Source organism: Carcharhinus amblyrhynchos, chromosome 23, assembly GCF_965287045.1.
Source record: "Carcharhinus amblyrhynchos chromosome 23, sCarAmb.v2.hapA, whole genome shotgun sequence".
Taxonomy (NCBI): Eukaryota; Metazoa; Chordata; class Chondrichthyes; order Carcharhiniformes; family Carcharhinidae; genus Carcharhinus; species Carcharhinus amblyrhynchos.
The window spans coordinates 36,870,743-36,893,834 of NC_137346.1; the positions used below are offsets into that span (position 1 = coordinate 36,870,743).

General features: G+C 42.2%; 1 protein-coding gene across 1 annotated transcript in view; it reads left to right on the forward strand.

Annotated features, from left to right (window-relative positions):
• Positions 1–2,376: 2,376 nt before the first annotated feature.
• tmem132e (transmembrane protein 132E) overlaps positions 2,377–23,092 on the forward strand; it is a 707,821-nt gene continuing 687,105 nt past the window's right edge. The window contains exon 1 of the mRNA XM_080210481.1: positions 2,377–2,542. Within this exon, the coding sequence (XP_080066607.1) occupies positions 2,464–2,542 (79 nt within the window). The 5' untranslated portion in view covers positions 2,377–2,463. The remainder of the gene's footprint in view (positions 2,543–23,092) is intronic.

Sequence of the window (23,092 nt, forward strand, 5' to 3'; positions counted from 1 at the left end):
GGAAGAGGCTCCAGAGATGTAATCATCCCTAATGATGGGGTGGCCAAGCACATTAGCGCAAAGATAAGACCGAAGCATTTTCAGCCATCTACAGCTTGAAGTGCTGAGTGAAGGATCTATTTATAGGCAGCACAGTGGCACTGTGGTTAGCACTGCTGCCTCACATCGTCAGGGACCCGGGTTCAATTCTGGGTTTGTCCGTGTAAAGTTTGCACATTCTCCCTGTATCTGTGTGGGTTTCCTCTGGGTGCTCTAAGTTCCTCTCCCAATCCAAAGTTGTGTAAATTAGGTTGATTGGCTATGCTCAATTGCGTCTTAGTTCAGGCAAATTTGCAGGGATAGGGCCTGGGTGGGATGGTTGTTTGTACAGACTTGATGGGCTGAATGGCCTTTTCAGCTCTGTCAGGATTCTGTGATTCTATCTCAGCTTCCTCCTGATGTCCCTAGCATCAGAGATGCTGCTAGTCTTCAGCCATTTTGATGTACTCTACTTGAAATCAAAAAATGGCTGAAGGCACAGGATACAATAAAGACTATTCACGCTCACAACATTCCAGCAGTCGTACTTAAGTTTGGTTCTCCAGAATCAGCTGAACCATTAGCAAATTGTCCCATTACAGTTGCAACACTGGCATTTACCTGACATTGTGGAAAATTGCCCTGGTATTTTCTGCTAACAAAAGCATAAATTCAATCTGGCCAATTACTGCCTGTCAGTATACTCTTGATCACATTTTTTAAAAATTATTCCTTGTGTTACAAGTAGGCTTCCATTAACACTGCAATGAAGTTACTGTGAAAATCCCCTAATTGCCACACTCCGGTGCCTATTCAGATATATTGAGGGAGAATTTAACATGGCCAATGCACCTAACCAGCTGTCAGAAACTCCTGAAACAGGAAAGCTACGCCTGAGGTCAACGGGCCTTTCCATGGTTATTTCGCAGGGTTATAGAGAAAAGGCTGTGGTGCGGGACTAATTTGTTTAGTTCTTTCAAAGGTTCTCTGCTGTACAATTCAATGTCTGGAGGGGGTAATTTCAGCTGAACAATCTGGAGTAAACTCATTGGTAAACTGAGACACACAATCCTCAACTTTAGCAGCACCACCACTTGCTGGTAGGGCTGCCAAGCCTTGAATTACATCACTGGGCAGAAAAAGATTGGATTTTATTTTCTTAACTGTATTCCAGAAACCATGCAACAAGCTACGCCGAACACCACCTAATGTGTGAGATTCTGCATCTAATCCTCCCCTAATGATTTTAATAAAATTTAAAGGAACTTGTGGAGGAATTGACAATGTTGAGTTCGCTCATTTCATGTGACGGTGGTAGTGGCTTCAATGAGATGCTGCAGCCCATGTGACAGGGGTTTTATGTGCGTGTGTGTGTGTGTGTGTGTGTGTGTGAGAGGAGAGTTTCATTCATTTGTTTCTGTTTGCTGCTGCTGCTGCTTGTAATAGTGGAACAGTGTGTGAGGGATATGCACCGGAGTAAGAGCTGAAAAGAAGTTCGAATGGTTCGGCGGCGCTCTCAATAACTCCAACTACCACTTAGAGAACATCACATACAGCGGGCGCTTGTCTCTTCGTAACTTGAGCGGAGATTCTGACAGAAACTCGGGGTCTTTTGTAGGGAGGGGAGGGCAAAATAAAGTTCCCACCTTGAGTCTGATAGATTGAGGACGTGAAGAAACCCGCAGTCTGATATTTCTTGAGAGAAATAATAAAACTCCCGCTGGGATTCGGTGTGGTGAAGCCGGGGGCTTGAGGATCGCCAGTGGAGCTGTTGTGCAGAAGCGGGTGCCTCGCGCTGCTCCCGCTGGAGACCCAGGGAGCGGCAGTGGCGCGCGACTCGCGGGTGGTCTTGCTCGTGACTCCGTCCGCTCAGCACCCCGTGCGAGCTGCATCTTGCAGTTCACACCATCCATCCGCCCCCCCCCTCCCTCCTTTCCGGTGCATTAGACAGAAGTCGGGGGGGGGGCGGGTGAGGAGGAGATGAGGCGCCCCTGTTGTTGTGGTTGAAGGAGGCTGTGTCTTGTGCGCTGTTGCTTCGGAACGCGGCTCTCGCGCTAGTGGAACAGCTGTTGGGCTTCCCGGCAGCTGTGATCGTGGAATCGTCCGCGTGCGCGGAGCTCGAGGCTGTCGCGCCGCCTGTTTGGATACCACCTCCCCCCCCCCCCCCCCCCCGAGCGGGAGCCGTTGGTGGTTCGCCGCGTGGCCGCTGTGGATCAAATCAAACCCGCCTCGGGCTCCTGCTGCTGCTGCCCGTGGGGGGGGAAAGCGCCCCAAATAGCCTGGGACAAAAATCAACGCCAACACGGAGGGAGGGGGGGGCTGGTCACCCGGGACAACTTTTATTTTCAGGAGCGAAAATGATCGCCAACTTCCAGTACGCGTGTCTGGCCAAAGCCGAGAGGAAAATGTAGCCGCTCTCCATGGTGGACAATTCTCACAGAAGAGATGTTGTTAAATAAAGTCAACATGTGTATTGCCAGCTACTGTGGGACCATCGCGCTCGTCCTCTTTGTGATCGCAAACGGTAAGTCAACAGAGTGCAAATACATTTTTTAAAAATGTGTTTTTTAATGTTTTTATTTTATCAGACAAATGGTTGGATTTTTTTTTCTGCCTCCACCAAAATCTCTCTTCTTGGCGTTTTAGGAGAGCGTCTCAGCTGGCGATGGCAGGTGGCTGCTGGCTGCACGCTTTCTCTCGGTTGCTGGGTGGACAGCGCCGATCTTTGGGAGATTTTTTTAACGAGTTTATTTTTTTAAGGCGCTCCATGTGAGGGTAGATTTCAGTGTGTTTGTTGCTTTCTGTAGTGACGCCCCCCGCCCCGTCTCTTTCTCCGGCCTCAGCACACGGTTTACTTGCCTCTCCATTATGCCAGCTTGTCAGAATCCGGCAGGATTTATCACCCTGGACTGGTTGATGTTTTATTATTGTAAAGGCTCATTAAATAATACATGTTGACTCCCTATTTGCTTTGTTCTGAGTAGTTTTCTATTTAGCAATGACATTGCATCGGCATCTCAGCTTTCCCATTCGTTCCTGTTCTCCATTCTTTTCTTCCTGGTCTCCCATTTCACTCATAAAAATTAACATGATACGCTTCGATTTTTTGACATGTTCACTTTTTAAAGAAGAGGTATTACTTCCCAACTGTCTATCCTCCTTTCGACTGTAATGCTCAAATTTTGTTGTTGATTGTAGTGTGATTAATGGGTCACATTATTCCTGTTGGATGACGGAAATTCGTAGTCTTTTGGATGATTAGATTTTGTTTGTTTTGCTTTAACTCTCTGACATGTTCGGACTCGATTTCATATGGATGGCACATCCTCGCTGTACTGACAGCAACATTTTTCATTTTCCCTAATGTGTCTGTCTCATGTCTCCCTTCCTTCCTACTTTCTCATCATTTTGTATCGTCTGATCCCTTTACTTTTGATACATTATTTGCGTTTCTTTCATTTCCACTTTTGCGCAAGCCGTTATAAATTTGCCTTTGTTCTATTTCACTTGAATTGACTTTTTGATAACGCTAAAATGTAAAATAAAACGACTTCGTTTTGTTGAGGCGTATCATTTTGCTCTCCATGGCTTTAAAAAGTTTTTCTTTTTTGTTTCCGATCAAAATGGTACATTTTATTTGTCAAAAGTGCCCGCAAAATCTACGTGCCGATAGAAATCCGACCTGGTTACATTTAACTAATATTTCAACGGAGCGAGCCTTGGCTTTTCTTCCTTGACTGAGGATATCAGGTTACATATGGAGATTAGGAAATCAGGCGTTCGAAAATGTGATATTTTATTTTGGACTATCCTCTTGTTTATTATTGACTAAATACCAGACAAGTTGAGTTTCGCTGTTGGGCGGCTGGTGGTAGAAGTGTGTTGGAGATCGATGTATAAGGATTATGTAAATGACACTGAGAAACAGACAGTTCATTCCTACGCCAGGCGGCGCGTTGCAGGCAATCTGGTGGAAACTGCACCAGGGAAGGAACAACTGTTAAAAGAGGGTGTTTGCACATTATGAGCAGCCTGGCAAATGTTACTCTTGCATCAAGAATACGCAAATTGTTAACATTTTTGTTTTGTTTTGGTCACAATTGTGTTCCCGAGTACCAAACTTTAGGGCGAGCATTGGGATCATTTCTATAGTTTCTTACTTGAGAAATGTGTACCAAATTATCTTAGGGCAGGCATTCCAAAACGGTTAAGTAACCGTATTAGAAACATTTTTGCGTAGCTAAGTCAACGTAATAATTTACCTTTATTGTAATTAGATAACGTACAGGTAGGTCTTCGTAGATTATTCGTCAATGTTGTGGACAGATAATGGAAGTTGCTAACATCGATACGCGGCTGTGTTGATTTTTAAAACTCAAGTGTTTAAAAAAGAATAATAGACGTTTACAATGGAATAAATCCGTCACGTCGAACACCGTCCATGCCAAAAATTATTTCGTAATTTTCTTATGTAGGGGTGTGGTGGGCCCGCAGCGACGTTCGGAACATTGTTTTAAATGGCGAACAAATCTGGATTTTTCTTGTACCTATAATTGTTGGAAACTGCTAGAATATGGGTGAGCTAATTGTGTTTATGCTATTTATGCATAAACGGCTTGGAAACTTAAGGGCTTTGGTTAAACGTGAATATCCAAAAGTAGCTGCAACAGTTGCACTGCTGTACAGCTTCGCGAAAACGGCATCTTGTGGTCTGCTTCATCACTGAAATTCATCGAAGGACATGAAATTACCACAGAAAAGTTTTTAGTCTAAATACCCTTTTAACCACTTGATAAGTGTTAATTATCGCTAATCATTCACTCCAGAAAATTCACTATTACAATTGTGAAGTTTGTATTGGAGATTTAGAATTTTTAACATAGAAATAAAATACTGCAGATAGTGGAAAACTGAAATAAAAACACAAAGTGGTGGACACATTCAGCTGACCTGAATTTAACAGCATTTTCTGTAGAAAGCACTTGAACTGTTTAAAACTCGTTTTGCCTTTTCTCCATTCAATCTTTCCTTCTCTTTTTGTATCTGATTTGCTATTGAATTCACCGACTCCAATTTTGAAAGATCAACTTAATTGTGAGGTAGGTCCATTTAAAAGTCTGATGGCAGCAGGGAAATGGCAGCCAGCATAATTCAGGATCTAACACACCCCATACTCTTTTCCACCTTCTTCCATCAGGAAAAAGATATAAAAGTCTGAGGACATGTACCAACCGATTCGAAAACAACTTCTTCCCTGCTACCATCAGACTTTTGAATGGACCTACATTGCATTAAGTTGATCTTTCCTTACACCCTATGACTGTAATACTACATTCTGCACCCTCTCCTTTCATTCTCTATGAATGGAATGCTTAGTCTGTACAGTGCACAAGAAACTACTTTTCACTGTATACCAATACATGTGACAATAATAAATGAAATGAAATCAGATAAACTGTTTTTGAGTTGGTTGGTATGTGATCTCAGACTTCGGTATTATTCTCCTGACAGAAGAAGATGGAAGAGAGAATGTTGGGAGTGTGTGGAGTCCTTGATTGTACTCGCTGCTTTTCTGAGGCAGCAAGAAGTGTAGACAGAGTCAGTGGATGGGAGGCTGGTTTGAGTGTTGGACTGGGCTTCATTCATGACCCTTTGTAGTTTCCTGTAGTCTTGGACAGAGCAGGAGCCATACCAAGCTGTGATACAACCAGAAAGAATGCTTTCTATAGTGCATCTTTAGAAGTTGGCGAGAGTTGTAGCGGACATGCCTAATTTCTCCTAAGAGAGTTGGTGGGCTTTCTTAACTATAGAGTCCCATGAACTAGACCCATTTGCTTGTGTGTGGCCCATATCATTTTAAACTTTCCCATCCATGTACCTGTCCAAATGTATTTTAAATGTTATAATTATACCCACCTCGTCTGGCAGCTCAATCCATATATGCACCTCCGTCCATGTGAAAAAGTTGCCCCTCAGCTCCCTTTTAAATTTTTCCCCTCTTACCTTAAACCTCCGCCCACTAGTTTTGGATGCCCCTACCCTGGGAAAAAAATCTTGGCTATTCACCTTCTCTATGCCCCTCCAGATTTTATAAACTTCTGTAAGGCCACCCCTATCCTCCTATGCTCCAGGGAAAAAAGCCCTGGCAGAGAATGAAAACAGGTCTTGTTGGTAAAGAGGAATGCGCAACATCAGTGGAAGTAGGTTAGGATGCGAGTATAGAGCTGACATTTCTGCTTGAGTTTGCAAGTTTGTACATTCCGAATTTATTGGCCTACTGAAGCGTATGGAATATTTACATTGAATTTTGAAATGATAAAATGATGAATGTTTATAATGTTCAATTTTTATATGATGAGTTTTTTTTTAAATAAATTAGATTGCTGCATGAAATGACTGAAATACACATTCAATATTGAGAAATATACTAAATCTAAGTTGGGGCCAGTGATCATATAAAAAAGGACTTGTAATTGCATGAATGAAAATACTGAGAGACAAGGACTTTTAACTTACAAATGTAATGACAATCTGATGAAATCATCAACTGCAAAATAATACTCATCCATGGGACAGCATGGTGGCACAGTGGTTAGCACTGCTGCCTCACAGGCTAGGATCTGGGTTCAATTCCGGCCTTGGGTGACTGTGTGGAGTTTGCACATTTTCCCCGTCCCTGCATGGGTTTCCTCGGGGTGCACCAGTTTCCTCCCACCTTCTGCATTGTATGGAATCTATGATTCTAAAACAAAGACTGGAATATATAAGTAACTTATTAATAGGATTTTGGCACACTCAAAAATGCTAATTTCTCCATAAAGTTATGAGAAATTTCTGTCTGATGCAGTTTCATAAGGCTCTTCACACTGTGCCTTCTTCAGGTGAGAAGTATGGGTTTTAATCCTCCCAAACAAAAACAGAAAATGTGGAAAAATCTCAGCAGATCTGACTGCACTTGTAGAGAGAGAATAGACCCAGTGTTTCAGGTCAGGATGATCTTCATCAGAGATGATTAGATTCCATCAGACCCATTGAGATTTTCCAGCATTTTCTGTTTTTGATTCAGATTCTAGCATCCACAGTATTTTGCCTTCTTCCCTCTGGCTATTGCAACTAAGTCTTTTAAATAGATGGCATAGGCACAATGGGAAGAACAACTTTCGACTGGGCTGTATCATGAGTTATATTCTCATGATGATGTCCATTCATAATAAAGTCAAGATGTGGAAGCATTGACTTGGAAGTAATATCAACCTTCCATGAAATCTTCAATTTACTTTCTTCGATTATTCCCCACCATCCTCACCACAATAAAGGTTTGACTATTAAGGTTTATTTGGGAAAGTATCATAATGCTGTTAGTCGCAGCATTAGCATACTGACTTACTATGTGACTGGAGGAAAAAAAAACTTGTACTTAAAGTGCCTTTCACAGCCTTGGGACATCCAAAAGTGCTTTAACAGCTTGTGAAAAAGCTACACTTTTGAATGTAGCCACTGTTGTAATCTAGTGAATTGATATAGTGGAATTAAAAATAATGGACCCAAAATGGTTACCTGACACACAAAATGGTTACCTGGGAAGGGACATTAAGAGGCATTGGCTTTAGACACAGACAGTTACACAAAAGGTTAAAATCTGCAGTATCAGAATTGCTGCAGGAAGCTGGTCAGAGCTTGAGGCACTCTAGATAAGAGCAGACCCAGAACAATGAGTCTGATAATAAAGTCAGTCACAGATGGAGACATAAATATGTAAACATAACAAGATCAGCCACTGAATATATAGATCAAAACCAGTCATTGAAAGAAGACATAACTACATAAATGTATCCATTCTATGAGCAATGATATGTTAACTGTCCATGTCCATACCTGTATACTGGTAATGATGTGTTAACTGTCGATGTCCATATCTGTCTACTCAACTTGTAAGAATGTGTTAATGGCCAATGTCTGTACTACCTATTGTCTAAAAAGTATAAAAATGATCAACTACCATTGTGTAGTTGAGAAGTAGCTGCCAAGTACTGCGGAGTCCCAGTGCTTTCTCCCAAAGCCTTGTCCGAAATAGAACTGTATTGTTGAAACCTCCAAGTCTGACTCCGAAGTGGTAAATTTCCCAAACAAGGATCTCATTACTGATAAGTTTGATCGATTGGCCACAATCGGAAAGCCGGGGTAGAGATCACTGAATCTGTGGGTGTCAGGTGGAGTCAACAATACAGTTTAAAAGGGGTTAAAAATTAAGGGGTATTTATAGGTGATAATTATTGATTGTATAAGGCACTAACTGCTGATAGTGATAAGAAACTGTTACTTATACTGACTGATTAGAGGACAAGGAAGTGCCTGTCTCAAATGCGCAGCCTTAGACTGGTTGTTAAGAGGGGATATCTCCCACGGGAAGGTCAGGACCCTGAAGTGGGCATTGAGGCACCAAGGGTACTTAGGATTGTGAAGCACAAGCACAAAGGTCGGTTAACATCAAACTCTGTTGTGGTGAACAAAAGCAGAGTTGCCACCTGTTCGCATGAAAGCTTGCATAGTTGGGTACTAGACTGTCAGTGCTGTAAACTGATGTGGAAAAGGAGCTGATCAACTCTGACCTAGAGCTGGACTCCGGTGGAGGCAGTAATAATGGAGCCATGAGTATAAATTGAAACCCCAATACAGTAGTGAAACACGGTGCTAGAGTAGTAATAGTGGCCGGGGGTAGTGAAGTCCCTAAGGTAGAGAGCATACTTTATTAGGAAGTAATCGTGGCTGTACAGTGCCTGAAACACGTTGCCAAGGAGGCAATATTGACCAGGGGGAGTGAAGTCTGCGAGATGGCAGATGAAGAAGTTAAGAGAGGACCTGCAGGATCTCTTATTGAAATGTACATGACAGACAGGCAAGCGTTAATAAAAAAGATGCAAAAGGATTGCTGGGATGCTTCTCAGACCTCAGAACAGCAGCGAAAATGGATAGATGGAGAAAAGAGAAACAAGACAAAGAAGACAGGGGTATTATTAGTACATCAGTTAACTGGACTAATTGACATCTACTAAAAGGTGGAGTGAAGATAAAGAAAAGATTAGAGAGTTAGAATCCAGAGTAAGGGAACTGGAGAAATGAAACCAAGTGTTAAAAGAGAATCAATGGAGAGGGGAAACCGTTCTTCTACGTTCTTATGAGTTCACACGACAGGGACCAACTGCTCCTCCAGAGGAGTGGGAAACGCTAGAACACAACTTTAGCGCCAGTAACCTGAGGGGGAATAGATGCACAGCCAAAGGCAAATTATAAACCATCCCAGATGAGAGGCAGCAGATAATGGCTTCCCTGGGTAAATTACAACCTAGAAGCGCAAACACTAAATTGTGGGAAGAATTAGACACAATATGGGTAGGACACCAATTACACCTGGTCAGGGCAGTCTGTCCAGTGGATAAGTGGGGGCAGGTAGCAGGTGGACCACTGCTCCTCCAGCACAGGATTATAGTGGGGGATGGTGCTCACATGTAGTTGCCCTAACAGCAGAAATAGATGCCTAACAGGCATCCTTCACCCAGTTTAAGACAGAAATTCAAAGAGTATTAGGAAATGCTCCTACTAACTGGAGCAGAATTACCACAACCAAGCAGCTGAAGGGGGAAGGAGCTTCTGAGTACGGGGAATGGTTGTCCCAAGTATATCAGGAATGCTTAGGGCAAGAAAACCCAGGTTGTGGGGATCGAGTGTTCATCCAGGCTTTCAAGGATGGACTCTCTAGTGCTCACCAAACCATCCTAAAAATGGGAGTGATTATGTCCCAAGATTACGATGAATTGGTAGAATGGGCTAGTGGTGTACTGGGAGGCGGAGAGAAGAAATCCCAGACAAGAGCAAGGCTAGAAAGAGTAGCCGCTTACAATAACGGGAACGGAACTAAGTCCAAACTGACTTGTCACAGTTGTGGCTGACAGGGTCACTTTGTGAGGGATTGTGGGGTCCCAAGGAAAGGAAACAGATTTGGGAGCAATGGGAAACATTGTAGCCACTGTAATAAACATGGACACACAGAAGCAGTGTGTCCAGGATAAACATGGCAGATCCCCGACTCGATCCATGACCACAGCAGAATTGGAGGAACGGAGGAACCAAGGAACCTCCGAGGTCAGCAAGATTGACGGTCTACAGCCCCCATTCATAAGGGTAAGAAGGAGGGAAGGATTTATGTGTCTGCACTAGTAAGAGACAGGCAATGCGAGATGCCGTAACACAGGAGCATCCATATCTATCACCGACCTAACTTTACCCACTGCAAGTAAAATGATTTACCTAACTGGGATTGGAGGGAATAAAACAAACACCTACCTGAGCGAGACCATGTTATTAGAAATAAATAATTTGTATATACCGATGAGGTTTTATGCGTGTAAAAATAACAAGGGTACAATAATGGGAAATGATTTAATGAAAGAATATGAGATTTTGATAGACTGTGGAAAGGGAGAATTAATCTGATAATAAGATAAGACGGAAAACTAGAATAGACAAACTCACAAATAACCTCGAAACTATTAAGGTGGCTGTAGCCACCACCAGAAATTGGGAATTAGAGACAGGAGGGTTTGGAGCCTTCTGTGCTTCCATCCCCGGAGTATGGGCTAAAACAAAGTTAGATACCGGCTTAACTAAAACGGACCCAATAAATGGACTGGAGAATAAGCCCCACCAACAATACCAAATAAAGATACCCAGCAGAGAAAGCTGTAGTGGAGATAGTTAAAGGGTTAGTGGAAAAAGGAATTCTGGGAGAAACCATGAGTACCACTAACTCCCCAACTTGGCCGGTGAGTAAACATAATGGAAGGTATAGGCTCACGATAGATTACACCGGACTCAAAGTCATGTCCAAGTTGCACCCCAATGTAGCAGGCCCCTTGACAATCCTGAATGGACTGTCACAGGAGCACATAATATTCACAGTATTGGATATAGCCAACGGACTCTGGTCCCTACCCTTGGATCCCGAATCCCAAGACAAATTCGCCTTTACAATGGGAGATAAAAAGTACACTTGGACTCGCCTACTTCAGGGATTCCATAACAGCCCCGCTATCTTCTATCGAGTAATGAGTGACATCTTGAACAGGGTAGAACTGCCACAGGGTGGCATGATTCTTCAGTATGTAGATGATATCTTAATAGCTTCAGAATCCAAGTCAGGACATCAAGAAGCACTATATCTAGTATTAAATAAACTAAGAACCGCAGGGTTAAAGGTGAGCCCCAAAAAGGCACAAATCAGGAAAGCACAAGTCCTGTACCTAGGACACCTTATATCCCAAGGGCTTAAAGAAATGCCAACGGACCGAAAGAAGGTGATGCAACAAATGCTGCAACCCACCACTGTAAGAGGGGTCAGAAAGGTGTTAGGACTGTTTAACTATAGCCGAAGTTTTATCTTGGGATTCGCAAGATTGACAGAACCTATACAAAGACTAGTCAAAGGGGGAAAACCAGTTTTAAATCCCATAGAATGGGCACCCAAGCAGGAAGAGGCTTACAATAAACTAAAAACAGAATTGATATCACCCCCTGGACTAGGATTATGAGATTCTAATAAAGACTTCCACATCCATTGTAGCAATGAGGGAGGGTTCTATTCTGCAGTGGTAACACAGGACTATGGCGACAAAAAGAGACCCATAGGTTACTATTCAACCACAGAAGGACTGGTAGTCACTGACTGCCAAGGTGCATAGCCGCCTTGGATTGTGCCACCTGGTCCATAAAGGTTAGTGAGCCAATAATGACAGGAAATATAATCCTTCACACGAAACACACCTTGGTGGAAATGTTGAACAAGGGAAAGCTGAGGTCCGTCTCATGAGAAGGGCTAAAGGTGAAGCTGCCCTACCTCCAAGCAAATCCGTAATAATAATAGGAGACACAGGAAATAACCCAGCAAAAGGGATTTTAGACACAGGGGAGCCACTCAATTGTGGGGATATAGATATGGACGTAGAAGAGGATAGGATAAAGGATGTACCTTTAACAACAGCTGAGGAGACCCTTTTTGTAGATGGTTCATGCAAATGTGTAGAAGGATCACCTGGAACAGGATTGTCAGTAGTAAGTGACAAACTAGAGACCATAACGTCAGAAAGGATTGACGGACAGCTATCCCCGCAAGTGGCAGAACTACTGGCACTCACAGAGGCACTAGAGTTATCTGAAGGTAAAACAATAAACATATATACAGATAGTCGGTACACATTTGGGGTAATATATGACTATATGACAGCATGATGTAGAAGGGGGTTCATTACCATGGGAGGAACTCATATTAAATACCAACAAAGAATTGAGGCATTGTTAAAAGCTAGTGAGAAACCTCGAGAAGTCGCAGTAATCAAGATTAAAGCGCACCAGAAAGAACCAGGAAGAGATAACCCGGATTGATTAAATTTCAAAGGAGACCAAACCACAGATAGAGCAGCACAGTTAGCCTTAGAACAGGAGACATTGGCGAGCTGCCAATAGCAGTATCAGAACAGACAGGAGACGAAATAGGTATTCGGGACTTTAATGAGGATACCTCGAAAGAGGAAAAGGAGAAGGGAAGCACAGGGAGTGATCAAAGAGACTGACATCATTTGGAGGCAAGAAGATAAGGCAATAGCACCAGAGTGCATACAAAACACCCTATTGGAACTACTCCACGGACTCTCACATGTGGGTAGCGAGGCCATGATAACTAGTACAGGAAAGGAATGGTGGTGGAAAGGAATGGGAAGAGACAGCCCGACACTGTCGCCGATGCATGATGTGCATGCAACACAACCCTGTTGACCCATAAAAATTAAGATGGAACACCAGCCCCAACCAACGGGACCTTGGGAACATCTGCAAATGGATTTCACAGGACCGCTACCACAATCCCATGGAAAAACCTATTGACTGGTTATTATAGGCCAGTTCATCAGGAGAGTAGAAGCATTCCCTACTACAAATTGTACTGCTATCATGCTGGCTAGAATGCTGGCAGAAGAGATAATCCCTAGATGGGGAGTACCCCTACAAATCAATTTGGACCAAGGGACGTACTTCAGTGGAAAGATGGTAAAAACAGTGTGCCAGTTGATGGGGATAAAACATAAATTCCACATCCCTTACCACCCACAGAGTTCTGGAATGGTGGAACGTATGAAAGGACACTTAAGAATGCACTGGCTAAAGCCATACAAACATTGGGAAAAATGTGGACAGAAGTATTGCCCACTATTATTAATGAGGCTAAGAGCTACCACAAACCGGATTAACCCCTTATGAACTGAAGACAAGATGAGCGATGCAATTACCAGAAAGCATCATAACAGGTGGGACTTATGTAAAGCCACTAAAAGATAAAATCAGAAGATATGTTTTGGAACTAAGCCCCAACTAAAAAGGATGTGCAAATTGGTAAAAGATAATCAAGAAAAAAGAGACACACAGAGAGAGCTTGAAATGCTCCCTGATGTCTCAACAGTGGGAAGTCGTGTCCTAGTAAAAACATTACCTGACAAACCAGGCTTTGCACCAAAATATAATGGGCCAAATGAAGTTATAATTAGCGGAGACACCTGTGTCTGTCTGGACATAAGAGGGAAAGGTATATGGAAACATTGGACCGAGCTGAAATTACACAAAGGAATGAATGAATGAGTTAAAGTGACCAGATTGCATTCCCCAAAACAGGTGAAGACTGCAAGCAGCAGTAGCTGATGCGTTTGGGTTCACAGTATAACTTTTGAAAATTGTGTAACTTACTGTATTAGGATTGATACTTGCTTGTTGTGGACATGTATGAGATAGAGTATTACTTAAGAACATAAGAAATAGGAGCAGGAGTAGGCCATCCAGCCCTTCGAGCCTGCCCCGCCATTCAATAAGATCATGGCTGATCTGTCGCGGCTCAGTTCCACCTTCCCGCCCTCTCCCCATAACCCTTAATCCCCTCTCTTATCAAAAACCCATCAACCCGCGTCTTAAAAATATTTAGCGAGGCAGCCTCCACCACTTCAATGGGCAGAGAATTCCAGAGATTCACCACCCTTTGAGTGAAGAAGTTCCTCCTCAACTCCGTTCTAAACCGCCCCCCCTTTATCTTGAGGCTGTGCCCCCTAGTCCTACTGTCTTTTTTGAGCGGGAAGAGTCTCTCCACCTCTATCCTATCCATCCCATTCATCATCTTATACGTCTCAATGAGATCTCTCCTCATTCTTCTAAACTCTAGCGAGTACAAGCCTAGTTTATTCAGCCTCTCCTCATAGCTCAACCCCCTCAACTCCGGTATCAGCCTAGTAAACCTCCTCTGCACTCCCTCCAAGGCCAAAATATCTTTGCGCAGGTGCAGCACCCAAAACTGCACACAGTACTCCAGCTGCGGCCTCACCAATGCCCTATACAGCTGCAGCAAGACCTCCCTACTTTTATATTCAATCCCCCTCGCTATGAAGGCCAGCATCCCATTCGCCTTCCTGACCACCTGCTGCACCTGCAAGCTGGGTTTTTGCGACTCATGCACAAGGACCCCGAGGTCCCTCTGCACCGTCGCCTGCTGCAGTTTTTCGCCCCGTAAGTAATAGTCCTTCCTACCAAAGTGGACCACCTCACACTTGCCAACATTAAATTCCATTTGCCATTTCCTGGCCCATTCGCCCAGCCTATCTAGATCCTTCTGCAGACTCTCCACACCCTCCACACAATTTGCCGTTCCCCCAATCTTGGTGTCATCAGCAAATTTCGACACCCTACACTCGGTTCCCTCCTCCAGATCATCTATATAAATGGTAAAAAGCTGAGGCCCCAGCACCGACCCCTGGGGTACTCCAATGTACTACTTTGCGTTATCACGACTGTAAATTTGACTGGGCTAGAGGATTACCTATTCTACAAGGCTCGTATACACTTGCACGGGAATCGAACTGTATGTTACTCGTTAGCTCAGTCGATAGAAGCCCTATTTGTGGCCATCCCTGGGTGGAGCCCCCATGACTTATATACAGTAGATACATCAGACGCACCCTGTAAGGGACAAATTGGCAAATATAAAAGAGGTATACAGGGAAAATGTGTGGAACTTGTAAATCCCACAGATCCTGGGTGCAGGGTGTTCCAATAGGTGGGAGGAGGAGCTTGCTCGGATAATACATGCTATCTGCTTTGTTTTATGTGGCAGGGTGGGGATGTGCACGTGCCTTGGTCCCCAAGAATGATTCCTGCGTACAGATAAAGTGTGTCTGTCAGCACTATCGGGTAAATAGGCGTCAGTTTACTTGCACCTGTGATGAACAAAAATGCCTGAATCTAACCGTGGGGAGGCAGCTCATTTGTGGACAGTGTAATGGGACTTAAGTCAGCTCAGCCAAATGGACGTACCCATTTGATACTTACCAGGTGGTGGGATCAAATGGGGAGTCAAGTAAACTGGGCAATTAGCGATATACACAAACTAATAATCAGGACACTAAATGCTACCGGGCTAAGAAGGGATTTGTATCCCTCTTCAATGGTCCTTACGTGACAGAAACACCAACCCTCCCGATCCTTTTTGCAGTAGGAACAATAGGACCACTCACTGTTCCATGCTCTCAGAAGGAGTATATCCAGAGAAAGATAGTAACCCAGGCCATCAGCAAAGAATTCTGCGCTGATTGGCAAACCCTGGGCACAATGAGATCATCTCTTGGATACAGGTTCCTTGGGGGGAGCGCAGCAGGAGTAATCAGTGCAAAAAATAGGAATCATATTGTTTGTGGACTAACAGCCCTGGGAAACAACACTTCAAAGGCTCTGAAGGCTGTCAACCAAGAAATGGCTGAACTGAGATTATACTCACTGCAAACACGATATGTAGTGGATTACCAGTTAGCACAACAAGGGGGAGTATGTACAATCATAGGAAACAAATGCATAACCCATGTCACAGATGAATCCTATAATATCACCCAAGTCATTAATAACATCAGAAAACAGCTTGATGACTTCGGACAGTGACCCAAGAAAGGGAGTAGCTGGCTGGAATGGCTAGTGGGGAGATCCTGGGGATCCTATTTACTGCATGGACTGATTGTACTCATTGCACTGTTGCCTAATTGTTGGATGCCTTAATGTCTGTTGTAAAGCAATGGTGACATGAATTGTGCCAGGGGCCAGTGTAACCATCAAGGAAGAATACGTGACGAGAACCCCTGAAGACTTCAAGCCACGAAAAGGAAAGAAGAAAATGGACATCTACCTGTGAAGATGCAGTTGTTGGTCTGGGGATTATTAAATAATAATGCTGACCAAAAAGAGGGAGTGTTATGGTGGAATTACAAGTGATGGACACAAAATGGTTACTTGGCACACAGAATGGTTACCTGGGAATGGACATTAAGAGGCACTGGCTTTAGGCACAGACAATTACACAAAAGGTTAAAATCTGCAGTATCTGAATTGCTGCAGGAAGCTAGCCAGAGCTTGAGGCATTCTAGTTAAGAGCAGACCCAGAACAATGAGTCTGACAATAAGGTCAGCCACAGATGAGGACATAAACACAAATATAACAAGATCAGCCACTGAATGTATAGATCGAAATCAGTCATTGATAGAGGATATAACTGCATAAATGTATCCATTCTATGAACAATGATATGTTAACTGCCTGTCTGTACCTGTCTTCTTGTGACTGTCGAGGTCTGTATTTGTCTACTCGACTTGTAACGATGTGTTAATGGCCAATGGCTGTACTGCCTATTGTCTAAAAGATATAAAAATGATCAATTACCATTGTGTAGTTGAGAAGGTAGCTGCCAAGTGCTGCGGAGTACCAGTGCTTTCTCCCAAAACTTCGTCCGAAATAGAACTGTATTGTTGAAACCTCCAAGTCTGACTCTGAAGTGGTAAATTTCCCATAACAAAATCAACAGCCAATTTATGTGCAGCAAGCTCCCACAACCAATCATAATGATGACCAAATAATCCGTTTATTTTGGTGTTGGTTGAGTGTTGGCCAGCACACTGAGGATAACTGTTCACTGCTTTTTAAAAGAAAAGACCATAGGACCTTTTACATCAACTTGAGAGGACAATTTAACATCTCACTTGAAAGATGAAACCTCCAACTGTACAGTGATCCCTCAATATTGCGCTTGAGTATTGACTTTGATTTGTGTAGTCAAACCCAGGAGAAAAAAAAAAAGAGGATTTGCCAATTCCTAAGTAAAATGGTGAATAGAATTACATTTATGTATACATAATGCAAATATTTTATTGGGTTTGAGCAGAAAATCAGATTGTATTTAATTGTTTCCATTAAGTTGGGCACAACATGCTTTTTAAAGTTGATTTGAAGTTGACAAAGCTTGGAACTAGTTCGATGTTTTCAATAGTACTATTGACTGCAATAATAATGACAAAGCAGTAGATTTAGCTCTGAATTTAAATTAGGGTTATGTCCGATTTAAACTAACCTGCTTACAAATGGTCTGATGAAATATTTTTAGCATATTTGCTTTGTACTAATGATGGATTTGGAATTTAGCTTTATGGCAGTAGAGCAGGATCTTCTGAATTGGTGTTCTGGATATTCCACGAATGTAGAATTACTTCATAGAAATAGTAAATTATACCACTTGGAAAAAAACAAAGAAACTACATGCTTAACGATTAAATGTGATAGAATGAATGCTTTTATCCATCAGACAATAGTTGTAAGAAAATTGTGGAATACCTTTGCACTTATTAGAGAATACTATGGTGAGATTATTGGTGGAACTGACACAGATATCACAAAAAAGATACATTATTTTGATGACTGTCGAAGTATATTTAAACGCAGACATTGACTTTACTAGGGTCCAGCACTTTTAACACATTTTGCTTGCCATATTGTTCCTGGATTTTAATGCGGAGCTCTCAGTTGTGTACTTCTGGAAAAAGCTGAAAGTAAGAACGCAAGAAGTTTATTATGTGGACACTAAATATAGTCATCTTTGGACAGGCTGCCCAGCCTGGATTAAATCTATGGTGACTTTGTTGGAATTTTTAACGCCCCAACCAGTTGATACCTAAATATTTGGCTAGTTATACCTGGTATTTTGAGAGATTTACTTCTTTAGCAGCCAATAATAATCTCAAATTATGTGTTCTAAGAGGAATCTAATTGACCTCAGGAATATTTCTCAGAATTGACGCAGCAAGTTTAGGATTCTTTGATTTTTTAAAAAATTCTTATTGTTGATCCTCTACATTGGAAGTGCAAGTTGGCAAAATATCAAAATATTTTTGGAGTTGATGAACTTCCATTACAACAACTTTGTTGCAAGGAAAAACCAGATTAGGTGCTGGAATAATGTTAGCTCCTTCAGTAAGAGATTACTAATAGCTGAGTCGACCTGTACAGATCAATGTCATTTATTTGTTGAATAATAGCTGGTAAATTAAATCCTGATCAGAGTGTTCAAGAAAGAATAAATTCCAATGGGTTTTATAATGATCATATATCCCAAACTTTTTAAGTTATTGCGTTGAAACAATTTCTAAAGTCCTTTTTATGTATTAAGTACGACTTCATGGAACATGCTTTTTTGGATAATATCAGTTCATGTGGATGCTGAATAATTTGGCCTATTAAACTGTAAGATTAACAAATGTTATGCTATTATTGAAAAATACTGACCCTGCTGCAGCAGTAATGGAATTTCCTAACTGGCATTGACAAGTATCTTCTTGACAGCATTGCAAATTAATTGCACTGAGAAGAATCAGTTGGGACTGTGGTGACATGGAAGGGTGGGAGGAAGTCTTTAGAGCACTAAAACTGTGCTCTAAAGAGGAAATTTTAAGACCACCAGTGAGAGAGCTTTAAATAGTCCCTCCAGCATTCTGCCAAATCACAGGATGATTTCACCTCGTCTTTGACACCGGTCCAAAATGCCTACCCTCACGCCATCAATAGAAGTTGACAGCCACGTTCTGACGTTATAAGTGACTGAACTTAAACAATACTTTATTGGTTGTAAAGTGCTTCTAGATGTCCTGTGGTTCTATAAGGTACTGTATAACTGAAAGTAATTTTTCCTTAATATAATTATTAACAGCCACGAGGTCTGATCAAGAAACACTGGCAAAAATCTCAAATGGACAATGTAATATTTAAACAGAATTTGACTTGGACATGGTAAATTTGTGGCCTTCGGTGAAGTCCTTATCTGATACTATGAATAATGTGAGAGATTTGCATCTGCTTGCACTTCTTGTTGTCATACTTTCTGTATCATGTTATTCTGCATCTTTGACACACTTGGCTATTACAGGTAAGCTAATTATCAGTATCTCTGCTATTGTTTTTCAATAGGCCTGCCATAAGTGGGACTGTAAACTCTTGGAAATTGTTGCTTGCTTGGTTGTTACTGCCAACATTAAGAAATATTTATACTTCTAACATTACTCGCTCATCTAGTTTTTTTTTAAGAAATGGTTTTAAACCAAATAAATATCTTTTAGATTGCTAATAACAAGCCACTACTAAGAAATTGATTCAGTTCTTTCCCTTTTTGTAATATTTTACCTTTTCGTTTTCTAAATGCTTTTGGTTTGAAAATAAATGTTCTGTGGGGTGTTATTAAAAAAGATCAGCTCTATTCCCAGCAGCATGACTCAAAAAGGTTTCCCTGTCCTTTAACCAAGGAATGAAATATATATATATTTTGTGCCGACATAAACATTTTTGTGTCTATCCAAATTCTAGCAAACATTAATTGTGCCTATACACAGCTGTCTGCTATTCACCTTTCCTGCCCATTCCTATATTTGATTGTATCAAAGGGGAACATGTTTTTCTGGGTGTTACTGGTATGCTCATTAAATTTTTTATTTAATCAATTTTAGTGATTCCATTGTGTAAATCAAGTGTACTTTTTATTTAATTCATATAACTCTGTGGATTTCAGTCACCTTACTAAAGTCTCATTTTTATTTAATTCATTCTGGGAAATGCCCTAGATTGACAAGTCCTTGTATGGGGCAGCATGGTGGCACAATGGTTAGCACTACTGCTCACAGCGCTAGGGACCTAGGTTCAATTTCTGGCTTGGGTCAACGTCTGTGTGGAGTTTGCACGCTCTCCCCATGTCTGTCTGGGTTTCTTCCGGGTGTTCCAGTTTCCTCCCACAGTCCAAAGATCTGTGGGTTAGGTGCATTGGCCATGCTAAATTGTCCCTAAGTGGTCTGGGATGTGTAGCTTAGAGGGATAGTGAGATAGATATGTGGGGTTGCAGGGAGAAGGCCTAGATGGGGTAGTTGTCAATGCAGACTCAATGGAGTGAATAGCCTCCTTCTGCACTGTGGGGATTCTGTGTTTTAATTACCTACGCCCCAAAATTTGTTTTCAATAATTTGTATGAAGTTTGTTCCCAAATGCTGAAGGTCATTATTTGATTAATTGCTGGCCTTCATCTGCTCTCCCTGAACTTCCATTGTGTATTTTAACATCACATATTGTTACACATTTCCATGAGCATTCTGACTTGTTGGACATCAATAGAAAACATTTGAAACAGAAATCAGTCAGCATCTGTAGGGAGAACTGATTGTTGATTATTTTGGACTTCATGGACAGAATTTTCCAGCCACATTTGCACCAAAACCAGAAAATTCCGCTCAAGGTCAATAGACCTTTGCACGGTCCAACTCCCTGCTCACTATGATTCCCTTGGTAGACGGGATGAGAAAAATTCCCCCATGCTCTTCAGAGTTAAAAAATTAAGAGATGAACAAACAAATTAGAAAAGGATGAAGGGGAGAGCAAACACATGGAATGTTGGTAGAATGATAGCCAGTCATCAGGACAGAAATGTTAAAGAAATAAAAAAACACCAAAAACGTATGGATAGCTAAGAGAGTGGGACATTTAAGTGTGATGATACCCTGCCTTAAAGAAATGTATTTCAGTCAAGTTTCTGTGCAGAATGTTTCCAGCAGTCCCTTCCATTTTATCAGTGCCATTCTGTCTACAACTGGCATTGTGACTGCAGCAGCATAATTGCTTCTAATTGCTAGAATGTTGGTTTTAATCTGAACTAATGCTGTTCTTAGTGTTTCCCTGGGATTTTACAGAGTGGAGTTTGATTGGGATGATTGACAGTGTTGTTGTGTGACAGGGTGAAGCTAGGGTTACACAGAATATTCAAGCTTAAATGCTGCTTAGAGACTGGAATCTGCCAGGATATGAATCTCTTCTCAGAGATTCAGTAGTATCGGGGATACTACTGAATTGGAGCAACAGAGATAGCTAGGTGTTAAGAATTATATTTTGTCATGTTTAATTCTTTTAATTAGAACATAGAAAAACTACAGCACAAACAGGCCCTTTGGCCCACAAGTTGCGCCGAACATATCCTTACCTACTAGGCTTACCTATAACTTTCTTTCTTACTAAGTCCCATGTACTCATCCAAAAGTCTCTTAAAAGACTCTATCGAATCCGCCTCCACCACCATCGCCAGCAGCCGATTATACGCACCCACCACCCTCTGAGTGAAAAACTTACCCCTTACATCTCCTCTGTACCTACTCCCCAGCACCCTAAACCTGTGTCCTTTTGTGGCAGCCATTTCAGCCCTGGGTAAAAGCCTCTGAGAATCCACTCAATCAGTATCTTTCAACGTCTTATTCACCTCTGTCAGGTCACCTCTCATCCTTCGTCTCTCTAAGGAGAAAAGACCAAGCTCTCTCAACCTATCCTCATAAGGCGTGCTGTCCAATCCAGGCAACATCCTTGTAAATCTCCTTTGCACCCTTTCAATGGCTTCCACATTCTTTCTGTAATGAGGCGACCAGAACTGAGCACAGTACTCCAAGTGGAGTCTGACCAGGGTCTCTCCTGACTCATAAACACAATTCCTCGATTGATGAAGGCCAGTACACCATACACCTTCTTAACCACATCCTCTACCTGCGAAGCTGATTTGAGAGTCCGATGAACCTGGACCCCAAGATCCTTCTGATCTTCCACACTGCTAAGAGTCTTACACTTAGTATTATATCCCGTCATCCCATTTGACCTGCCAAAATGAACCACCGCACGCTTATCCAGGTTGAAGTCCATCTGCCACTTCTCCCCTAGTCTTGCATCCTATCTATGTCTCATTGCAACTTCTGACATCCCTGCAAACTATCCACAGCACTCCAACCTTGGTGTCATCGGCAAACTTACCCACCCATTCCTCCACTTCCTCATCCAGGTCATTTATAAAAATCACAAAGAGCAAGGGTCCCAGAACAGATCCCTGGAGCACTCCACAGGTGGCCGACCTCCATGCAGAAAAAGACCCATCTACAACCACTCTTTGCCCTCTTTGGGCAAGCCAGTTCTGGATCTCATGCCCCCTCACTTTCTCAATAAGCTTTGCATGGGGGACCTTATCAAATGCCTTGCTGAAGTCCATATAAACCACATCTGTGTTTAGTCACATCTTCAAAAAACTCAACCAGGCTCGTAAAGCTTGATCTGCCTTTGACAAAGCCGTGCTGACTATTTTTGATCATACTATACCTCTCCAAATGTTCATAAATCCTGTCTCTCAGGATCTTCTCCATCAACTTACCAACCACTGAGGTTAGACTCACCAGTCGATAATTTCCTGGGCTATCTCTACTCCCTTTCTTGAATAGAGGAACCACATCCACAATCCTCCAATCCTCCGGAACCCCTCCTGTCTCCATCGATGATGCAAAGATCATCGCCAGATGCTCTGCAATCTCTTCCCTCGCCTCCCACAGTAACCTGGGGTACATCCCATCCGGTCCCAGCAACTTATCTAACTTGATGCTTTTCAAAAGCTCCAACACATCCTCTTTCTTAATGGCCACATACTCAAGCTTTTCAGTCTGCTGCAAGTCTGCATTACAACCACCAAGGTCCTTTTCCACTATGAAGTAAAGTATTCATTGAGCATCTCTACTAATTGGTAAAAGTTATGCTAATCATTTTTGCTATATTCTAACTGTATTCTTAAATAAAGTTTGTTTTGACAAAATCTTCCTTATGGATCATTTGAATCATGTCTGGAGT